Consider the following 20,457-nt stretch of genomic DNA (forward strand, 5'->3'; position numbering starts at 1 on the left):
ATTACAATAATCGAATGCACTCATCGAAGCAGCAATCCAAATCAGAAAGGTTCCGGTCACGTGTCAGATCAATGTTCCTGGATTATGTAATGTTATCATCCACCTGGGTAGCCCTGGATATGGACGAATTAGGGCATAAAGAATAAAGCTCAGATGAGATAAAAGAGAACTAGGGAATTTACGTATACTCTATATTCCGGTTATGTAGCGATCGACTTTTTTTTAAATATGAAGAGAAATGGTGGATGAGGAGAGTGAAGATCCATAGATATATATCTATAGATAAATACCCCCACATTGCACATGTCCAGACGATCACATGCAAGACTGCCCCACGATCTTTATTCTCCATTCAAACTGTTGCTATTTATGTACTCCTACTGACTCAAGAGCCAAACCTGGACTTTAACACGAGGCACAATCTCCAAGAACCGCCTATTACTACGCGAAAAGGCTTGATTGTTGAAGTCAAAGCTCGGATCTCCGAGCTAGCTTTGCAATGTTATTGCATCTTGTTATATAAAGATTTGGAAACCAGGCCAACGAAGCGTAAGAATGACGTTCAATTCTAGTCGTACAACCTTTAGGGATATTATGTCTCTGGGTGTCTTCTGAGTAGTTTAAGTATTAGAGTAGCTTTGATCAGCGCTTTATCAAAGTTATCGGTAAAAACCATAGTGCTACTAAAATCCACTATACTTAACCGAATTTGACTAGATGAGAGTGGCACTCTCTTCGTGGATCAATTCATGGAAACTATGGCTACGTTACCAAAAGAGGTAGATGATCTCTACGATGGGCGTTAGGCACGAGTAGAGGTTCTTAGGTATTACATAGTGGCTGGGGGAAAAAAAAACCTCCGCCCAAAAAGGCTACACCAGACCTATATAGTATGTTGTACTAGAGGCTCCGGTAAAGTATATCATATTGAACTAAGAACTGATGCGGAACGATCTACAAGCACCTGTGATACTGCCGGTTCTTGCAACTTTGAAGTAATTAATGCGACTGCAAACCGACTACTTCTGGAGTGACAAAAATTTAGCCAATCAAGTTGCGACAGGCCCATACTGTTTTTGGGGTATATTTTATGATATATTTTTAGCCGAGTATGAAGAAGTCCACCACTGTAGACAGATAACCTCCGACTCGGATTTTTCTCTCCCTCAAAAAGATTTTTTTTAGGCTTATTCGAAGCAAATAAACGAGTAGCGTATTACTTTCACATCCTTTCTAGGAATACAAACGAATCCGAAGATGATTGCAGTTCCAGTATAGACCGATCTCGCGGCTCTGATTGGGCTAGCGTCATCACTAAAAATTTAGTAACCCGTCCACTTCCATGCCGCAGCCGACTTCCCCTCTACCAACTTTTCCACTGTGGGTTTGCAGATATTGAATCTAACACACTTAACTCAAATTTTGATTCTTGGCTTTCTCACCAGGTCTCTCTGATCTTTTGACTTTTTCTTCTATCCAACCCTACCCTCCGAGAAGCGCGCACAAATCCCGGCGCGTTTCCCACTTCAAACCGCAATCATGGGTTCGTTCCAGACCTTCCATTTCCCCAGGGCATCGCCCCCCGCCAAAATATTCATGGGCGATTGGCTAACATGATGAAATATCAGCTCCCAAAAACAAAGCCCAGAAGATGTCTATGAGCACCTTCTTGGCCGATGAAAGTGAGTGACTGGGAAAAATTTGGATGATTGGATGTGATTACTGACCACTTTAATAGGCCTTGGATCTTGGGCTGATGAGATGGAGGATATGCCCCTTCCTTGTAAGTTGCAGATCTTCCCCCGCTATGGAAGTTGCGAAATTATACTAACAAAATTTATAGCCAGTATGTAGTGTGCCCGATACCCTAACATCCTAACATGCTTATCGTTGATCGGAACCCTTACTTACAATATGGACAGCCCAGCCTTTGGCATCTACCTTCAGCCGTCGCCCCGCAGGTGATTTGGCATTCGGCTCTGGCTCCACTGGCGGTTTTGGTATGATCCCCCCCCCCCCCCCCCCCCCGCGGCGGCGCTAGATATACAGAGAACTGGTTCTGACAGATTGAATGAATAGAGCGCGAGCGTGGTGGATATGCCGTCCGGGAGCCTCTTGATCTCCCCACCCAGCCCCCCTACACTTGCCACATTGGCAACCTTTCCTTCGAATCAACTGACGCCGATATCTCCGAGTTCTTCGCTGGATGTGGTGTGACGAGCGTCCGTCTCGTGGAAGACAAGTTGACAAAGGCCCCCAAGGGTTTCGGATATGTCGAGTTCGAGACCGTCGAGGGCCTGCAGAAGGCTCTGGATCTCTCTGGCTCGTCTTTCCAGGGACGTTCCATCCGTACCAGTGTTGCGGAGCCTCGTAAGTAGCGAAGGTTAGTGTTTGGTAAAGGATCTCAACTGACAATTTATTTTAGCCAAGGAATCTCGCCTGGAAGGCAAGGATCTTGACTGGTCCCGACGTGGCCCTCTCCCCGAACTTCCCCAACGCCGTGCGCCTGAGCGCTCCAGCTTCGGACGTGGCATGGATGCCGGCTCCGATGCGGGCAGTGACCGCGGTGGCCGCCGCAGCAACTTCGAGTCCGACGGAAAGCCCCGTGACTTCAACAACTGGGAGCGCAAGGGGCCCCTTTCGCCCTCTGCCGGTGGCCCGCCTCGCGAGGGTGGCCGAGAGCACAGCAGCGATGGACCCGGTTCCAGCTTCCGCAGAACCGAGGCCGCGTGGGGTGAGGGACGTTCCCAGGACGAGGGCTCGCGCCCTCCCCGCCCCGAGCACGTTCGCCCGGAGCCTACACCTACTGCTGCCGATATGGACAACCAGTGGCGCGCCAGAATGCGCCCCGACGAAACTCCCAAGGAGCCCATCAGCCCCGCCTCCCCCTCTGCCACTCCTGCCGTTCCTGCTGCCCCTGCTAGCCGCCCCAAACTGAACCTGACGAAGCGCACTGTCTCAGAGAACCCCGCCCCCACCTCAGCCAGCAGCGACTCCAAGGCTAGTCCCTTCGGTGCCGCTCGCCCCATTGACACTGCTACCCGCGAGCGTCAGGTTGAGGAGAGACGCCAGCTTGCCATTCGCCAAAAGCAGGAAGCTGCCGAAAAGGCCAAGGCCGAGAAAGCCGAAAAGTTCGCCGAGAAGCAAAAGCAGCTCAAGGAGTCAGCCCCTGCCGTGGACCACAACGGCAAGGATATCCTGGAGACCCCCAAGGGTGGTGGCAACTTTGAGGTCCTCCAACAGGCCGGTGAGGATGGCGAGTTGACCGCTGACCAGGAGACCGAGGAGACGACAGCTGCCGCTCCTGTCGAAGCCAAGAAGGCGTCTGCTAACGGCTGGAGAGCCCCGGCCCCTGAGGCTGGTGCTGGTGCTGGCGGTGACGACGAGGGATGGAGCACGGTCAGTGTGAACAAACGCAACAACCGCCGTGGACAGACTGGTCGTGGATTCGCATAAACGTATCGATACCCCGAAGCAACGGCCGTTTTTTGCCCTGAGCCTTGGGATTTTACCGGGTACGCAGATGGGTTAATTCTGGACGAGGTTCATTCTGGTCTTGGGTGCACTGCTCGGTCGAGTTACCTTGAGCGGTTGCACCGGGATAGGTTTGTCACTCATAATTACCACCTGCTCCCGCCATTTCTCAGTGCCGGACGTAGATTTGCTTTTTCTGATTGAGCTTTATTCTCCCTTCCACTCCTACTCTTTTGCCCTTTGGTTTCATGATCTCTTTTCCTTTTTTTTCGGGGGCTAGATTTTTTTCGATATACATCTAGTCCTCGATTCGATGATCTGGCAGTCCGAAAAGTTTCATTTTATGTCTTGTTCGCTATCTAGCTATTATTCCCATGCGTGACTCAAAGTGATCTGCCCATGACCATTACAGCCGATGCGAAATGAATACTACATGTTCCATTTTATTTTTCCTTTCCTTTCTTGTTCTCTTTTCTCCTCTCTTCCGTTCGATTGACCACGGGTGGTCCTGTTTCTTTCTCGTTTCTGTCTGCCGTGGATGTAATGGGTCGGGGGTCTTTGGACACTCTTCTTCGTTCCCGGCCATGCGAACAAGACGACTCTGCGAGAATAGTCATTACGAGCACCCCTCTCATGAGCACAACGTTGACGAAATCAATTCCTGTTCTTTTGCTCTTCTTTCTGTGACTGCTTCTAATTCGATTCTTTGGGATCTTTGCATACCAGAATTGTCTCGATGGTCCTTGCTCCATTTCTGCGTACTAACCTTTTGAGTTGAATTTCCGCTTAGCATAGAATGAAATGCAGTCTTCACTGACAGTTATGTTCTTGTAACATTCTTGTATAGTATTATGAGGATGATAGTGCGTATAACATACGTACTTCCATCAGTGTCTGGTATTTATATATTTGCCAAGGCTAAGTTCCAAAACACTAGTGGAGGTTGGACTTTTTTTCTCTAATGATGAATAGGTTATAGGGAATAATTATGAATATGACATCTAATTTTAGTAGTAATAGCATTTAGATCCAAGACATAAAAACAATAGTCCATATTTGGTACTCCGTACTCCGTACTCCATACATAGTCTATTGGATCAAGCAAGGGTATATATAAATAGGGTCCACTAGTCTCAAAGGGTTCGAACGTGGCAGATTAATGTACCGAGGATATGAGGTGTGAGATGTAACTAGTTATGGAGTTTAGTATATAATCAACTATGCTCACTTTCAATTAAATGGTTGTTTTGAGCATGTTTTGGATATAGTTAAAAGACCTCCATCTGAATCCATCCATAACATGTTATGAGATCATCCAGGAACCGAGATACAATTGGCCAAGAAATAGAGTGGCCGGTATGGAATTAATGATAACCCCTTCAAAGGGTCAGGGATTATGATTTTCAGCCTTTGAAATTTCTTTTTTTTTTTTCTCTTTTTTATTAGTACTTGGGGACTCCTTAAACCCCGTCAAATCACCGTTACATTCTTAGCACGACTAGTGAAACCAATTAAACCCTGACAATCCCGGGGTAAGCCCCATGTTATTATGTCGACTACAACATCCCTCACTACCACGCTTGTCGTACCGGCCATGAAGGGTGTCGCTATATCAGAAAAACAATGTCCTATGTGTTGGGGCGAGGGATTTCTCCAAGATGGTTCTGGTGCCCACGATAGAATCCAGGAGCTGGAGGGGCAGGTGCATGCGTTGACAGCGCGCGCTTCGGCTACAGGTAAGCTTGTGCAGGACTCTGTTTCTTTGCAGACTACATACACAAGCATAGCATGAATGTGATCGCATGTCTACAGAAAATACAGCAGTCTACTTTGTTTTTGTTTTTTTTCTTCCAGCCCAACCATAAACTAAAAAACTTCCCCCGCTAACCCGATCAACAGCCTCCAAACTCACCGAGTACGAAGACGAAATCCGCCGTCTACGCTCTCAATCCCAAGGATCCTACCACACCCCACGAAGCAGCTCTTCACTGGGGAGACCCCCCTCTCAACCCGACCACTCCTCACCACAACGGCCAACATCCTCCGAATCCCAGCCCCAACCACAAACATACCACAGCCGCCTCACAAACCTAGCCTCCCTCCTCCCCTACCGACGCGGCAGCGCAACCCCAGCAAGCGCACCTTCAACATCCAGCGGCGCCGTTCTCCCAAGTACCCCGACCGCGCTGACAACGCCCCACACACACATGTCTCCCGCAAACAGCGAGCACACCGCCGAGTTGCAGGATGCGCTTACGCGCGAGCAGAGACGGCGCGAGGCAGCTGAGTCGCAGCTTTCGCAGGCGAGTACTGAGCTAGAGGAGTTGACTGTGCAGCTTTTCAGTCAGGCGAATGAGATGGTTGCGGAGGAGCGGAAGGCTCGCGCTAAGCTTGAGGAGAGGGTTGCTGTGTTGGAACGGAGGGATGTTGAGAAGCGTAGTCGGTTGGAGAGGTTGGAGAAGGCTATGGCGCGTGTGGAACGGTTGAGGGCTTTGGTTAATCATCAGTGATGGTTGGAAGGCTTTTGGCTGACGTGTGGGGGGTTTTTTTTGGGTTTTACGACTGGTACGATTGGATTATTTGATGATGGAAATGATTGGGCGTGTATTTGGTAGGATTTGGGTTGGGATTCCCTTTTGATATTTCGCGCATCTGGATGGGGTGTTATTGGAGTGTACAGTTCAGATTGACTTCTGTGGTTATGGTTGTTTTTGCCGACATAATGTGAGGAGTGAAATTGTAAACCCGATCTATCACGGAGTTTCCGTGTGCTCGTATAGACACTTGGAGAGGTATGCCGAGTACATCAAACTAGTCCTAAAGTATAAGTATCCGCCATCGAAGTGACCTAATAGGCAATGCATCCGAGCAAATGACGTGCGTCGAGGTTGGACCTTCCCGCAATCGGAGTGGCTCTGGGGACATTCAAACGTACTCCACTGCTAAACTTCCTTTAATAGCACTGGAAGGACTGGAAAAGTAACAACATTTGATATTTCATCTATATCTTTTGATCTCTCTATATACAAATATGTCTATCGGCGTGGCTATCATCGGCAGTGGTACATACTTCTACAATGCACTCTACGTTGTATGCACTGGCTAACATCCAACAGGTCTCTTTGCGAAAGAGCAGCACCTTGTATGACAAACTCCCTAATAGTACCATCTTCTATATGATCTACTTGACTAACTAATCATACAGCCCGCCGTCCAAGCTGCCTCAAACTTCCAACTCAAGGCCATCTATTCTCGGTCCTTGAAGTCAGCCCAGGACCTCGCCAGTGGCACGTCTGAAGTCGATATCTACTCTGAAGACTCAGGCTCTGACAAGTCCTATGCCGATCTACTGGCTCGTTCAGATATCGGCGCTGTGATTATTGCGTACGGGATCCCATTTCTCATAGATTCAACTAGAAGAGCGAAACACTAACCCTCGACTCCGATAGCCTTCCCATTCTGGTCCAGCCGGAGTTTATTCAGAAAGCACTGCTCGCTGGCAAGCACGTCTTGTCCGAGAAGCCCATCGCCAAGGATGTCGCCACTGCCCAGGAACTTTTGAAATGGTATAAGAGTACTATCGACACCAGCAAGGTCTTCTGGGCCGTCGCCGAGAACTTCCGTTATATCACGAAGTTCCTCTTCGCGGCAGAGCAAGTTAAAAAACTGGGCAAGGTCCAAAACTTCCGGGTGAACGTTCACAGCCTGATGGATCAGAACAACAAGTACTTCCGTATGTTCAGTCCTGATTCTCTACATGGAATATCTTAACGGAGACTGACTATCTGAACTAGACACCGCCTGGCGCAAGACTCCTGAGTACCAGGGCGGATTCCTTTTGGACGGTGGTGTGCACATGACTGCTGCGCTGCGCTTGATTCTAGGCCCCACGGAGCGTCTTAGCATTCTGTCGGCGCAGTCGCAGTTGCAGAAAGCATTCCTGCCGCCGGTTGATACAGTGGATGCCGTTGTGAAGACTGAATCTGGTGCTACTGGCGTTATCTCTTTGTCGTGGGGATCCTCGTTTAATGATCAGATTTTCGAGTTTGCTTGCGAGAAAGGTGTCGTCACCTTAAACTTCGATGATGTGACTGTCAATGGCGAGAAGCACCATGTTGAGTTTGATGGCAGGGGTGTTGTGCCGGAGGTGACGGAGTTTGCAAACTCCATAGTGAGTGGAAAACCTGACATTAGACAGTCTCCCGAGGAAGCATTGGCGGATCTTGAGATTTTGGAGCAGATGTTGCGAAGTGGCGAGAAAGATGGCGAGAAGGTTCAGTTGCATTTGCAGTGATATTTAAATGTTATGTGGAAATTAGGCTAGAATCAATGCATAGATATTAAGATATCTTGGAATACTAGTATAATATAATGTAATGCTAGTATAATGTGCAATGTGATAAAGGAGAGACCATCATCTACAGATGTATACAACATCTCCAGATATTACCTAAAAAGGAATAATAGGGCTAGGGCTAGACCAGCCCTAGGCTGACATAAGTGGTCTGCTTTCGCTTAGTTCGCCCAAAGTGCACTAGTGTGGGTCTCCCACTCTGCTGCGGGAGAACCTGAGAGAGAAGTTTTCGAGATTGAACTCCGACTCGACAACTCTCGAACGCCCGGCGAGACCCAGCAATACCGACAAGGTCAGTCACCAAATGCGCATGATATTCAATTCAGTCACTAATTTTTATTCCAGATGGTCGCCGCTAAGCAGCACATCCCTATCGTGAAGAAGCGTATGTTCCCGATGACCTATTCCATTCCTTTTCGTGCCCGTGTCCTGGATACTCTCGCCCTTCGATCGTCGACCAAATGAAACAAAGCCAGCTCAGCAACATGCAACAAATGAAGAAAAAAACCATTGGAGGATTGCAGTGGGAAAAAAAAATCAACACCTGTCTTGGATCGAAGGGCGACATCATCCGCCGGACTGGAGGCTGAGAAGGAGCACGGATTTTTCATATTGACGAATGGAGGACTGACATGGACAATTAGGCACGCACCGCTTCAACCGTCACCAGTCTGACCGGTTCATGCGCGTTGGCGCCTCGTGGCGCAAGCCCAAGGGTATTGATAACTGCGTTCGTCGCCGTTTCAAGGGCCAGATGGCCATGCCCTCCATCGGTTACGGTTCCAACAAGAAGACCCGCCACATGATGCCCTCCGGCCACAAGGCTTTCCTCGTCCACAACCCCAAGGATGTTGAGCTCCTCCTCATGCACAACCGCACCTTCGCTGCTGAGTACGTCCTGCCTCCTACGCTAGCTGTTGCTATCGGCGATCAAGTCGCTTTATATATTTCTTTCTCTAACAAATCTACAGGATCGGCCACGCCGTTTCTTCCCGCAAGCGTGTCGAGATTATCGAGAAGGCCAAGGCTCTCGGTGTTAAGGTCACTAACCCCAAGGGCCGTGTCACCACCGAGGCATAAATGGAATAAACCCAGTTTGTTTCCTTTTAGTTGGGATGGGTGCACGAGGTCGGGGTTTTTGTATGGCGATACTATCTCTTCGGCGATAACGAAATTTAAGGATTGTGCATGGCATGTCCGGCTCGGGCCTTGTCATAGTGCCGGGCGCTGTGAAGCGAGAGAATTGTTCTCTGAAATGACAACAAAAATTACAAAAATTCCCTTTGGTTCACTCCAAGTCATTTCAACCATTTCAATTGAGGTGCTGGTTCTAATCTGGCCTCGTACATGTAGTTGTACAGTGTACATGCAGTGTATTTCAATAGGTTTACCCAAACAAAATCGTAACCCTAAAAACATGCACTTCTACAACATACATCCCTTATACGTTCACCCACTACACTATATTAACATACCCAACCCGAAACCCCTTTACATATAGTCGATCTCTATCACACGTTTCAGATCATCGGACCCACCTTTAAGTGGTGACGTACGCAACATAAGCAAAAAGAACCCTGGAGTTCCGAGATCAGCACGACATAGGAGCACAGGATCAGGATAGAATCGGACATCAGGACACATAGCATCCGTTGCATCCGTTAAATCCATTATCCAGGCCAATGTCTCACGTCTATTTAATCCTCGAGAATAATGGTGCCACAACCCTGGTTTGAATGTCACCTATGATGTACATAGGCAGCCTTGAACTTGTATCAGCCCCCACGCGCCCATCACTTAAGAACTTGGGGACCCCCTCCTGAAGATCCCGTCGACTTTCATGTCTTATATTAGGTCTCCATCTGGATATGGAGACCGATCGATCCTTCCATATCCATTAAACCCCTTTCTTGGACTCTCTTTCTCTCTACTCCATACCTCTAGAAGCCATCAACCCGAATCCCCGAAAATGCCCTCTCTCCCACACCGATATGGTCGCTGGGTTCTCATTCTAGGCCCAGTGATCCTAATCCTCTTGATCCTCCAATTCATACACGCCGATTTCGGCTCAAAGATCACGCAGGACGTGATCGAACCCTCCACCGGGCTGACGATTGATACACACAACGAGACCGACCCAATAACCAAAACCAACCATGCCCCCTCATCCTGTCCAACCGACACAGGAATGGATTCTGTGTTGATAGTAGTCAAAACCGGCATCACCGAAGCCCAAGACAAAGTCCCGGTCCATCTAAGAACAACCCTCCGCTGCGTCCCGCACAAAATAATCGTCTCCGACTTCGAAGAAGACATAGGCGGAATACGCACCCAAGACGTCTTCCTCAATGTCTCCGACACTCTTAAACAAAACAACCAAGACTTCGCTTTATATAACCGCGCCCGAGCAGGCGGCCACACAGCTCTAACCTCGCAAGACCACACGAAAGTCGCCAATGGCCCGTCAGGTATGAGTGACAACCCAGGCTGGAAACTAGACAAGTGGAAATTCCTCCCTATGATTCATTCCGCGCGACGCGCGAAGCCAGACGCAAAGTGGTTCGTGTTCCTGGAAGCAGACACATATCCGATCTGGCCGAATCTGCTCTTGTGGCTGGCGCATTTCAATCACGAGGAGAGACTGTATCTGGGAAATCAGATGCAGATTGGGTCTACATTGTTTGCGCATGGTGGGTCGGGATTTGTACTCTCTCATGCGGCTGTTCATGCCGTAGCGGATTTTCATAAATCGCATATTGATGAGTGGGATGATATCACTGATCAGGAATGGGCGGGGGATTGTGTGCTTGGGAGGGCGCTTTCTGCGACTGGGATTGGACTTACTTGGTCTTGGCCGCATGTTACTACGCAGTCGGTTTGGGAGCAGGATATGTTTCATGAGGCGTTCGCCAAGACGCCTTGGTGTTTTGCGCCTTTTACGTTCCACCATATGACGCCGGCAGATGTGGATCGGTTCTGGGAATTTGAGCAGCAGTGGTTTGCGGATGTAAGTGGTTTCTAGATACCCATATCCGATATTAATCTCCTCGGAATGAATACGTCACTAACCAACACCAGACAAACTCAAACGTCCTCACATATAGTGACATCTTCCGCAACCTCATCCGCCCAACACTCGCAGACCACCTAGACAACTGGGACAACTTCGCGAGCGCGGGCGACGACAGAGAGGATTACAAGGGTCCAAAGACACCTACTTCTTTCGCCGCCTGTGCGGACTACTGTGCTGCAGACCCAGAGTGCATCCAGTACCGCCTGACTGCCGACTTGCGCTGCACAACGTCCAATGCGGTGCTGCGCGGAAAACCCCAGCCAGGAACTCAGTCAGGGACGATGTTGTGGCGGGTTGATGCTGCGTTGGAGCGGATGGAGCAGTGTGAGAAGGTGATGTGGGTGACTAGCTAGATTTTCGGAATTTTGGATTGCGTTTCTTTTATCGTTGGGATACATTACTAGGCGTTTAGCGTTGAGCGTTATGTTTTGGTCTGTTTTGCATCAAGGTTAAAATGTGGCGACATTGATAGGGCTGGTTGGATAGCGAAATTGGTAAAGGATTATATATGAGCTGGCTCTCTATTGGGAATGCATGGTGTTCTGTATGGGATCTTGAGGGTTATCATGTCGAGCTCTAGGCTGTGTAGGGAACAGGAACACTCAGGCGAATAACAACTGAGTGTCCCTTTTCTTGGAGAATCTGACTACTCTTAGAGTGGCGCCTCCGAACTCTTCCTATTTGGGGTTAGTATGGGCTTGTTTCTTTGTTCGTGGAAGTTTGAGGCACGGGTGAGTCTCGACGGGAAGGGAGAACGAGTGATCTGTTTTGGCGCCAAGGTGCCGGAGCTTGATATATATATATATATATATATATAATGGAATGGCAGGCGAGTCCTACATCATCGTCGCTACATGATCTCTAGCAGAGCAGAGTATCAAGCTCGAAGTTCGAGCGGACGGGAATTTGGACTACGTTTCGGGCCTTTGATACAAAGTATATAGGTAGACTCCGGGTCTACAAGTGGTATGCTATATGAATAAATTTTGATAGATTGCACATATCTCTATAAGAGTTCTAACAACCGCAAGTCTATATGCTAGAATTGAAGACCAAAAGATCGATGTATCGACATGTCATGGATAATCAAGACCAAGACGCTATGCTCGTGAGCTTTTCATGGCAAGTCAGCAAAGTGGTATCAAGACAAAGACAAAGACATTTTGAGAAATATCATATAAATAGGTATTTTTAAGAAAAGAACCCCTAAAAGACAACATCATTAGTTCGTAGCAGGTGCCACTGTAGCTTCACGGGCAGATTCGTTCATCTTCACAGCCTCGGAGATATTAACAAGGCCAACGCCTTCCAGAAGCACAGAGCCAGTATTTGCGTCTGCGGCATGGTCATCATCACCCAGGCCAGGCGGAATAGTCCCATGGCCAATGACAATTTCCTCGCCTTCAGCTGCAGGAACCCAGTCCGGACACCCGCGGGGACCCTCCATGCCCGCAGGAGGCAAGCCCCAGCGAGGCATGGGGCTGCGGTAACCCCAATCACCATCTCTGTCGGCATACGCAACAGCATGCAAGAAGATACCGAGTTCATGGGGGCCCGGATCCGAGTATAGCTCTGTGCCGCAGACTTCACAGAGTTCGCCGGACAGACGCTCGCCCTTGCGCTTCGCGTAGTCCTCGGCTGCGGCCATCTGCTCACGGTGCATGATCTCATTTACAAGCACCGGGTCGGTGTTCGGTGGGACATTCGGCGCCGCGGTCAGGTGTGTGCGGTACGAGACTGTATCGGGAATCTCGGTCTTACCCATGAGAGACAACCGCGCGACGATCTCTTCATCGCGCTCTGCGGTCACCTCAGCTTTGCCAAGCTCGGGCCCAAACACACGGCGGTTGGAGTAGATGGGGTCGTTGGAGATCGGGTGGCCCAAGAACTGGAGGTGGACGCGGATTTGGTGGGTACGGCCTGTCAGCGGGAAACAGTGCACAATACTGTAGCCCTCGGACTCATTGGCCAATTCCGCGGCTGGGGTAGCGGGACGCTCGTCGTCGCTGGATGACTCGGTATCCTTTGCGACCTCGGGAGGGTAGTAAGCCAAGCGACGGAACTTGGTTGTCGCTTCTTTTCCGGTGGCACGTACACGGTTCAGACCCAGTTTCGGGCTAACCTGCATGATTGGCTGATCGCAGACAACCACGCCGTCCGGGAACTTGCCCTTCACGCGCGCGACATACTCCTTCTGTACAGAGCGGGCCTTGAGCGCCGCGGCCATTTTGTCGGCGGCCTTGGGGTGCTTTCCAATGAACATAATTCCAGAGGTCAATCGGTCAAGTCGGTTGCATGGACGAGGTAACCATTCGGAGCTACGCTCGGAGCGCAGGATCTCGACGACTGTGTTGAAGTGGTATCGGCCCGCGGCGTGCACCGGTACACCAGCGGGCTTATCAATGACGATGAGGTCATCGTCTTCGAAAATAATTCCAACGGGAAGGCTTGTAACGGGCGGTTCGTGGCGGTGGAGGGTGTGTGAGATGACCTGGCCATTTTTAAGTGTCGTTTCGGGCCGGGCTGTCACCCCGTTAACCTGTACAAGGCCATTCTCCAGGGCTTTCCTCTGGCAATTGTCAGTTTGTGATTCTCCCACATCTGAAGGTTCACATATTCACGTACATAGTATTCTGGCTTTCGATCACGAAACTCGGAAGTGAAGATCTCGACCAGCTGGCGACCCCTCCATCGCTCCTTGCAGTTGGTGTTATAGGTGTAATGGTATGGCGTCACACGACGGAAACCACCATCCAGATAGTAAGGCGCAGGCCATGGATCGCAAGGGGTCACGAGTACATCGGCAGTCTTTTCAGTCTTTTCAACCGGTTTGGAGGGGGTAATTTGATCGATTTTCGTAAGGGCCATGGTTGGCAGCTTGAGCTTGCCTTGCCGTAGCAAATAGGCCGTGAGACGAGGTGAGGGAGCCAGATAGACGACAAAGGCGACAGAGACTTGAAGAATTCAAAAAAGAAAGAAAACTTTAGAAGGTTAAGATTCAAGTTGCCCCACGTGAATAAATATTATTTTATTACATATTCCAGGCACATTTTATTTTATTTTCCGTTCCATGGTTATTACCCCTCCGCCCCACTGATTAAAAATGTCAAAGCCAATCAAATCATAAAAATATGAAAGAAAAAAAAGAAATTGCAACCTGTGGGATTCGAACCCACGCCTCTTTCGAGACCAGAATGCTTCACTGAAACAGTGAAAGAGGTAATTCTCTTGAGTCTGGCGCCATAACCAACTCGGCCAAGGGTGCTTGGGAGGATGGGTTGTGAATAAGAAGTAAGTCTGAACAGTGACAATACCGATACAATTCATAAGCATCCCTTGTTTGACTCCCTCATTTTATACTTAATAGGGATGGGATGTGGTTAAGAAATAAGATTTAACAATGACATGACCTATGCAATTTATAAGCATACCTTGCTCGATATATAAAAGTTGTAATAGATATAGAAGGGTGGTCAATCTGGGTGTTGTTAACGTATTTCACAAGCGAGCCGCCCACACAAGCGAGCCGCCCACCCCAACCAACCTACTAATTTCAATCATATATATGTCAACCATAACTCCATTAAATTGAATATACTAAAATAAATCTATCTAGCTGGGCATCTATTAAATCTATGCTCAGTTGATCTGCACCCACTACACCTTGGTGTAGCCCGCGTACGTGGTTCTAAAGCCGGTTCTTCATGTATGCCGGCACCGGCATGGGGTGCTTCATCTGCTTCCACTAGCTCAGGAATCAATTGAGAAGCTTCTTGTACTAAGAGGCCTTCTTCTGTAGGTATCTGCCTCCGGGATCTAGTACGCTTTTGCTTCTGCTTCTCGTTGGCGGCGCGTAATTCCTTGTTTTCTTTAGCGAGTAAGATAGTACCTTGCATTGTAAGACGGAAGCCTTTCACAAGCTGGTTTAATACACGATCTGACGGGCTAGGCGGGCTTCGAGATCTTGTACGAAGTAAAGCTTTAATTGATGAAGCTTATCGACGTAGGTCTTTCTCTGTAAAAGGGGTTTTTAGGGTAAAATTCCGGCTTGATTCACTACCCCGGCTAGTAGGGGGGGTCGGGGTTCGGAGCCGGATATTGAGCTTTGAAATCACTCGGTCGGGTCCAAATGGTACTAAACCGGCTGCTACGAAGCTATTTTTAATCGTCTCCGATTTAAAAGCTTCAATTCGTACGTAGGGGTATGCTTCGAGGAAGTCAAGTTTATCAATATAGTTGATCCTATTCCGTATCTTGATTTCAACCATCCGACCGTACGTACGTTTTAACACCGCAAAACAACCAATATCAAGAGGTTGTAAAAGATAAGATAAATAAGCTGGCATACAGATTGGTATCACCTTATTTTGCTCACAAAGTTCATCAAATTTAGGTATTAAATGACTTCCGTGGCCGTTAAGTATTAAGAGCCGGTATACCCCCTTCGTACGTATAGTACTAGGAATAAAGAGCTTTTCAAGCCAACGAAGGCTAATTTCATCGGAAGTCTAGCTATTAGGACTAACTTCAAGACGCCAATCCTCCGGGAGGCCGTCGAACCATAATTTAATAAAGACTTTACCTTTAAAGATTATACACGGAGGAAGCACCTATCTAGAAGCATTTATATATTCAATTGTAGTCACCTATTCACGATTTCTAGGTTATAAAACCGGCCTCCGACCATAGTATTCACTCCTTATAATAACCTTTATAGTTGCAGTCAATCCTATTGCGAAGCCGGTCTCGTCAAAGTTATAGATATCGTCGGAATCGATTCTATATTAAAGGATTGTCTTTTAAACTAGATTAAACCACTCTATAATGATTTTAGGATCTTTATATTTCGTACGCTCGTAGTTATACCGTTTCGAGAATTGGGAGGAGAGGAGAGGACGCCTTTTAATAAAGTTCGTAACCCAATTTTGGCCGACCGAAAGAACCGGGGTAGTTCTACGCTTTTAAAGAAGAAGATCGGCTATTTCTCGTACCATAGAGGGCCGGGGGGCTGCTCTACGTAGATCTATAGAGAGAATCCATTTTTCAAGAGAATCCTCTTCAATTTGGGTCAATTTAAATGAATTGGCGCGTGTAGTACTTCGTTGAGTATAGCCGGATAGGCGGTCGCGTAAGGTTGTACGTGGTATATCAAAGCGGCGTGCTATTTCACGAATTGAAGAGATTTCTCGATTCTTAAAAGCCTGGATAGCTAGTAAGATCCTACCCTCTTGCTCTATTGAATCTTTAGAGCTTCGGGATCGAATTGGTGGCATGGTAGGTGGTTGAATTGACTAAGTGCTAATCTATGGACGCGTTTTGGTTGGGGTGGGCGGCTCGCTTGTGTGGGCGGCTCGCTTGTGAAATACGTTATAGCCATCCCCCTATATATTATTAAGGCATACAAAGACCTATAGATTCTCTAATATATATTAGCTACCGGCTATACGTTTTCTTATAGATCTACGGCGAAGTCGAGGTGCATGGTGCAATGTGAGATTGATTGATTGAAGAGTTGTATATAGGCTTCTAGTTAGTCTTCTGCTATAATCGATCAAGTGTACAGTCCATAGTAGAATGCAGTGGAGTGGTCTAGAATCTCCATGGCGGCGACATTGTCAGACTGAGAGACCAGCTGGCACATGGCTTAGCCGTTGATTTAACTTTGTAGAACATTTGCCGCATTGCTTGCTCAGGAAAAACCTCCGAATGTTCTCCATTGATCGGTAAAGGTTAGATTAAAGAGTTACAGCGGGGAGGAAGTTATATTAATATGGGGTATAACAGCAATTTGCTCTTTGGTTGGGAAATACCTTTTAATGTATGTAGTCTTCTATTTATTATGACTTTATACAATATCTGTCTAACACCGTATCTTTGCCCCATCTCATGGAGCATCAGGATCAGGGCTATTCTCCCAGCTACGCGAGGTGACTTCACGAACAGAGCTATCAGTCCCCGTAGGTTCAAGTGCAAGAACAGTGATGATTTTTTTGTCACTTTCATGAAGGTAACACCAAGGAAGGTAAAGCGACTGCTGCGGTCCCACAACTCAATAACGGCCCAAATTGACTCCATTGACCCAAACCACACCCTTCGTCCAACTAGGTAGTTCGAGGAACGTATCACCAACCTTATCCAAGTCGAACGAACCAGTGAAGAAGATAGGGCCTGAAGTAGCAGAGGGCTTCAGAGGCGTTTTGCCGTCGGTAGAGTCGGGCGGCGACGCCAAAGGCAAAGAGTATATCGCCCACTTGGAGAGCACACTTGCACCAACGGTGACATTGCCCACAATCCCCTTACGCTGGTCCACGATCTCAGGTCCATAGTTAACGCGTCCGAGGTTCTCGACTAGAATATCGAGCACATCGCCTTCTTTCAGATCCAGGTTGACGGTGCTCGGTGAAGCGTATGTACCGTCAGTCACGCCAACTCGGCTCTTGTTCACGTACACGAGGACCCGATCCCGGGGTTTACCGCCGGTTTTGACCGTGCCGCTGACGGGGGTTGTGATAACGTGTCGGTAGAGGATTAGTCCAGTCGCCTGGCCAACTGCTTCCATATTGACTGGGAATTCTTTCTCGGTAGGTTTGGGAAGGGAATCAAACATGCCCACAGACGGGGTAAGTTTAACAGATGGTATTTCAATTAATGGTTGTTCTGCTGGAAGAGCGGGGAGCTTGTCTTCGCCGATGATGGCGCCGATAGTCTCTCGAATCGCATGGTAGATATCGTTCGTCCGACCTGTTTCGTCGAGGGGCGCACCGTAGTCATAGCTTGTGGTGATGGGCTGCAGGGCGTTGGCCCAGTTAGCTCCATTTTGGAATCCCCAGTTCGTGCCACCGTGGAACATGAATAGATTGAATGAGCCGTTGTTATTTAGTAGCCACTTGATATCCTTCGTAATTTTATCCGTAGCTTCCTTGTGTCCGACGTTGCTCTTGTGTTTGTAATTGCTTGCCCACTGGTGGAGCCATGTGATATAGTACTCACAATCGAGCTGGGGGCCGAGACTAGTTGGATCGGTAACGTATTTGTCGCGTGTAGCGAATCCCTCATAAACATCCCCGTCCGTCTCAGCCAAGACACCTGAGATCTGCCTGCCTTCGAGCATTGCCTGGGTGCCACCGTCATTGGTGTAAAAGGGTACATCGAAAGAAGCTGTGAATATATCCTTCAAAGCACTCAAGTACTCGTGATCACTTCCATAGGATCCATACTCATTCTCAATTTGGACCATCAAGATAGGTCCTCCGTCGGTGACCTGGAGATCACCAACCTCATCTGCAAGGCGGTTGATGAAAGCCCTTGAGGCTTCCAGGAAAGGCTTCTAATTGTCACGGACAACTATCCCTGGAAACTCGCTGAGCCACGGCGGGAAACCGCCCCATTCATGCTCAGCGCAAACGTATGGGCCCGGCCGTAGAATTATATTCAATCCATTTTCCTGCGTAAGCCGGAATACTTTGCAATGTCGTTGTTGCCAGTGTTATACCACGAGCCTTGGGAAGGCTCGAGCTGATCCCAGAACACATAAGAGAAAATTGTGTTCAGACCCATGCCGCATGCCTTTTCTAGGCGATCGGGTCATACTTCGTGGGGGATGTGTTGTGGGTCCATCTGACCGCCACGAAGGAGGTAGGGCTCGCCATGGAGAATGAAAGTGTCGTTGTTGTACGTGAATGGATCAATGGCTCGTACTACAGACAGAAGGCTAAAGACCAAAAGAAGAAATCTTGAGATAGATCCCTCCATGGTTTCGAGGAAAGAATGAGTTGCTATTTTCTAGCGAACCCGGGCCGAGCAAGTTCGTTTTATATCTTCTGACTCGCATCCTGTGATTAATGATAATCAAGAATAACGCATGAAGATTGTGTCCTGTATCCGACGAGGTGTTTGAAGCGTTATCCGAGCCGATTACTACATCGATGCGCGGCTGCGCAGTGATCTTCAACCCCGCACGCTGGAGTGGGGGAGGTAGTGCCCTGAAGTTACAGCAGGAAATTATATTATAATGTTGTAATGTAAAATATGAGATCTATATCTCCGACAGTATTGCGAAAGGATCTTCTCTATCATTGCCTGTAACTATGTAGCTAACGTTCTAGGGTTACATGTGTCACATGTATATCTTGCAGCTATTTATCATTGGGCTGGTCCAACCAGGTACTGTACTATTCACTCAGGTTTAATCTAAATATAGTTCAGATATTCGGTTACATTCTCGTCGGATGAACTAAAATGTGTTGGTATTTCAGCCAAAGCCTCAATATGCTACATGTTACAGTGTACGAGTTGATCAAGATAGTTCAATATTTAGACATTAGACAATACCAGCCCCTTGATGGTCGAAAAATCAGCCGGCTTTTTTCAATATGGAACCAACTTATAATATTTGATGCTACATAAGTTGAGGCTTACAGCTCTGCTAGTCCTTCGTCTAAACACCCCCAAGACTCACCAAGAGCGATTGAATGAATTAGCGATCTATTACTGCAACTGCATTTACCTGCTGGGTGATGAAATATCCCTAGTGAAACTAGACAGGCTAGGTACGGGTCCCCAGACATTCTGTAGAGGAGTGATAGTACCAAACAAGCTGAATAGCGGAATTTGGAATACATACCACACGCACCAGGGTTTCAACTCGAGTTCGGTCGTCCTTTTCATATTTCCCAAAGATAATATAAAATTCCCAGACTTCACCGCGTAAGTTACAACCTATTAAAGGTGTATTCATATTTCTATTGCAACGGCTTATTACCTATGTCAAATAAGAAGCCATCCAGACTCCAAGCTCTATTTGGCTTTCGAGAATATCCGCATCTACTCCCTTAAACACAAAGCTTGGGCCCAGAAGTTTGCCGCCGAGACATTTGTTGCTAATATGGCTTATATCATTGCCCTTTGCACCTGGTGTTTTGTACTGGGGTGTCTATAGTGCTTTGGGAAACCCCAAAATAATATCAATAGTGCAGTCCAAAATTTGCCGTACGTTCCGAAGAGGTATCGGGGCTTGACTAGCTTTCCTCGACTATAAAACTATCAGTAGAAGCCAAATTGAAGGAACATAGGCCATCGAACATACCAAGGCAAGGCCTCTAATGGAATGTCACCGATGGCCACCCTCAATAAAGGTAAAATAACCTGATCGACCCACTAAACAGAACCGAAACCCTCGTTTCTGCCATCAAAGGAAACCTCACTGATTCGAGTAATCGCCTCCGTACCGGAAGGACCAAGGGGGCAGAAAGGCCTAGACGCAAGCGATCAAGTAGTTGGGCTGGAATTGACTCTGGGTCCTCATTACCAGGAGTAAAGTGAATCGAAGGGATTGCAGAAGAGCCGAGAGCTTCTTTGATATCTTGTGGGGTCATTTCTTCCCAGGGGACCAACACAGACTCTTCATGGGATTGAGAATGAATGGAATAGATGCTAATATGAGCGGGGCTGGTAGGATATTTCTGCATCTTCCCGTATGTTGGCAGGCAGCGTTGAGCCACTGCGCCATTCGACCAGCGAGGGGGTACATCAGGATCTGACTTGACAAAATATCGCA

At 48.0% G+C, this 20,457-nt stretch overlaps 6 protein-coding genes across 6 annotated transcripts; 4 read left to right on the forward strand and 2 right to left on the reverse strand.

Annotated features, from left to right (window-relative positions):
• Nucleotides 1-1,378: 1,378 nt before the first annotated feature.
• On the forward strand, nucleotides 1,379-3,456 carry N7537_006947 (translation initiation factor 4B; the record flags this gene model as incomplete). The annotated part of the gene is made up of 7 exons (XM_056898004.1): nucleotides 1,379-1,543; nucleotides 1,629-1,682; nucleotides 1,739-1,783; nucleotides 1,844-1,846; nucleotides 1,923-2,000; nucleotides 2,080-2,370; nucleotides 2,426-3,456. The coding sequence occupies exons 1-7, from the start codon at nucleotides 1,540-1,542 to the stop codon at nucleotides 3,454-3,456; spliced, it is 1,506 nt and encodes a 501-aa protein (XP_056753789.1). The 5' UTR covers nucleotides 1,379-1,539.
• A 1,612-nt stretch (nucleotides 3,457-5,068) lies between these two features.
• Nucleotides 5,069-5,984, forward strand: N7537_006948 (uncharacterized protein; the record flags this gene model as incomplete). Its single annotated transcript, XM_056898005.1, has 2 exons — nucleotides 5,069-5,210; nucleotides 5,374-5,984. 2 exons carry the CDS (start codon nucleotides 5,069-5,071, stop codon nucleotides 5,982-5,984), a joined length of 753 nt encoding a protein of 250 aa, XP_056753790.1.
• A 521-nt stretch (nucleotides 5,985-6,505) lies between these two features.
• N7537_006949 (uncharacterized protein) lies at nucleotides 6,506-8,995 on the forward strand (the record flags this gene model as incomplete). The annotated part of the gene is made up of 9 exons (XM_056898006.1): nucleotides 6,506-6,536; nucleotides 6,591-6,616; nucleotides 6,680-6,858; nucleotides 6,924-7,207; nucleotides 7,269-7,747; nucleotides 8,013-8,120; nucleotides 8,174-8,213; nucleotides 8,473-8,719; nucleotides 8,800-8,995. 9 exons carry the CDS (start codon nucleotides 6,506-6,508, stop codon nucleotides 8,906-8,908), a joined length of 1,503 nt encoding a protein of 500 aa, XP_056753791.1. The 3' UTR covers nucleotides 8,909-8,995.
• An 802-nt stretch (nucleotides 8,996-9,797) lies between these two features.
• On the forward strand, nucleotides 9,798-11,254 carry N7537_006950 (uncharacterized protein; the record flags this gene model as incomplete). The annotated part of the gene is made up of 2 exons (XM_056898007.1): nucleotides 9,798-10,835; nucleotides 10,907-11,254. The coding sequence occupies 2 exons, from the start codon at nucleotides 9,798-9,800 to the stop codon at nucleotides 11,252-11,254; spliced, it is 1,386 nt and encodes a 461-aa protein (XP_056753792.1).
• An 869-nt stretch (nucleotides 11,255-12,123) lies between these two features.
• N7537_006951 (pseudouridine synthase family protein) lies at nucleotides 12,124-13,769 on the reverse strand (the record flags this gene model as incomplete). Its single annotated transcript, XM_056898008.1, has 2 exons — nucleotides 12,124-13,470; nucleotides 13,527-13,769. The coding sequence occupies 2 exons, from the start codon at nucleotides 13,767-13,769 to the stop codon at nucleotides 12,124-12,126; spliced, it is 1,590 nt and encodes a 529-aa protein (XP_056753793.1).
• Nucleotides 13,770-16,950: 3,181 nt separating this feature from the next.
• On the reverse strand, nucleotides 16,951-18,653 carry N7537_006952 (uncharacterized protein; the record flags this gene model as incomplete). The annotated part of the gene is made up of 2 exons (XM_056898009.1): nucleotides 16,951-18,228; nucleotides 18,492-18,653. The coding sequence occupies 2 exons, from the start codon at nucleotides 18,651-18,653 to the stop codon at nucleotides 16,951-16,953; spliced, it is 1,440 nt and encodes a 479-aa protein (XP_056753794.1).
• Nucleotides 18,654-20,457: the final 1,804 nt, after the last annotated feature.

This window comes from Penicillium hordei (assembly GCF_028827395.1).
Source record: "Penicillium hordei strain IBT 12815 chromosome Unknown utg000003l_segment0_segment0, whole genome shotgun sequence".
Classification (NCBI taxonomy): domain Eukaryota; kingdom Fungi; phylum Ascomycota; class Eurotiomycetes; order Eurotiales; family Aspergillaceae; genus Penicillium; species Penicillium hordei.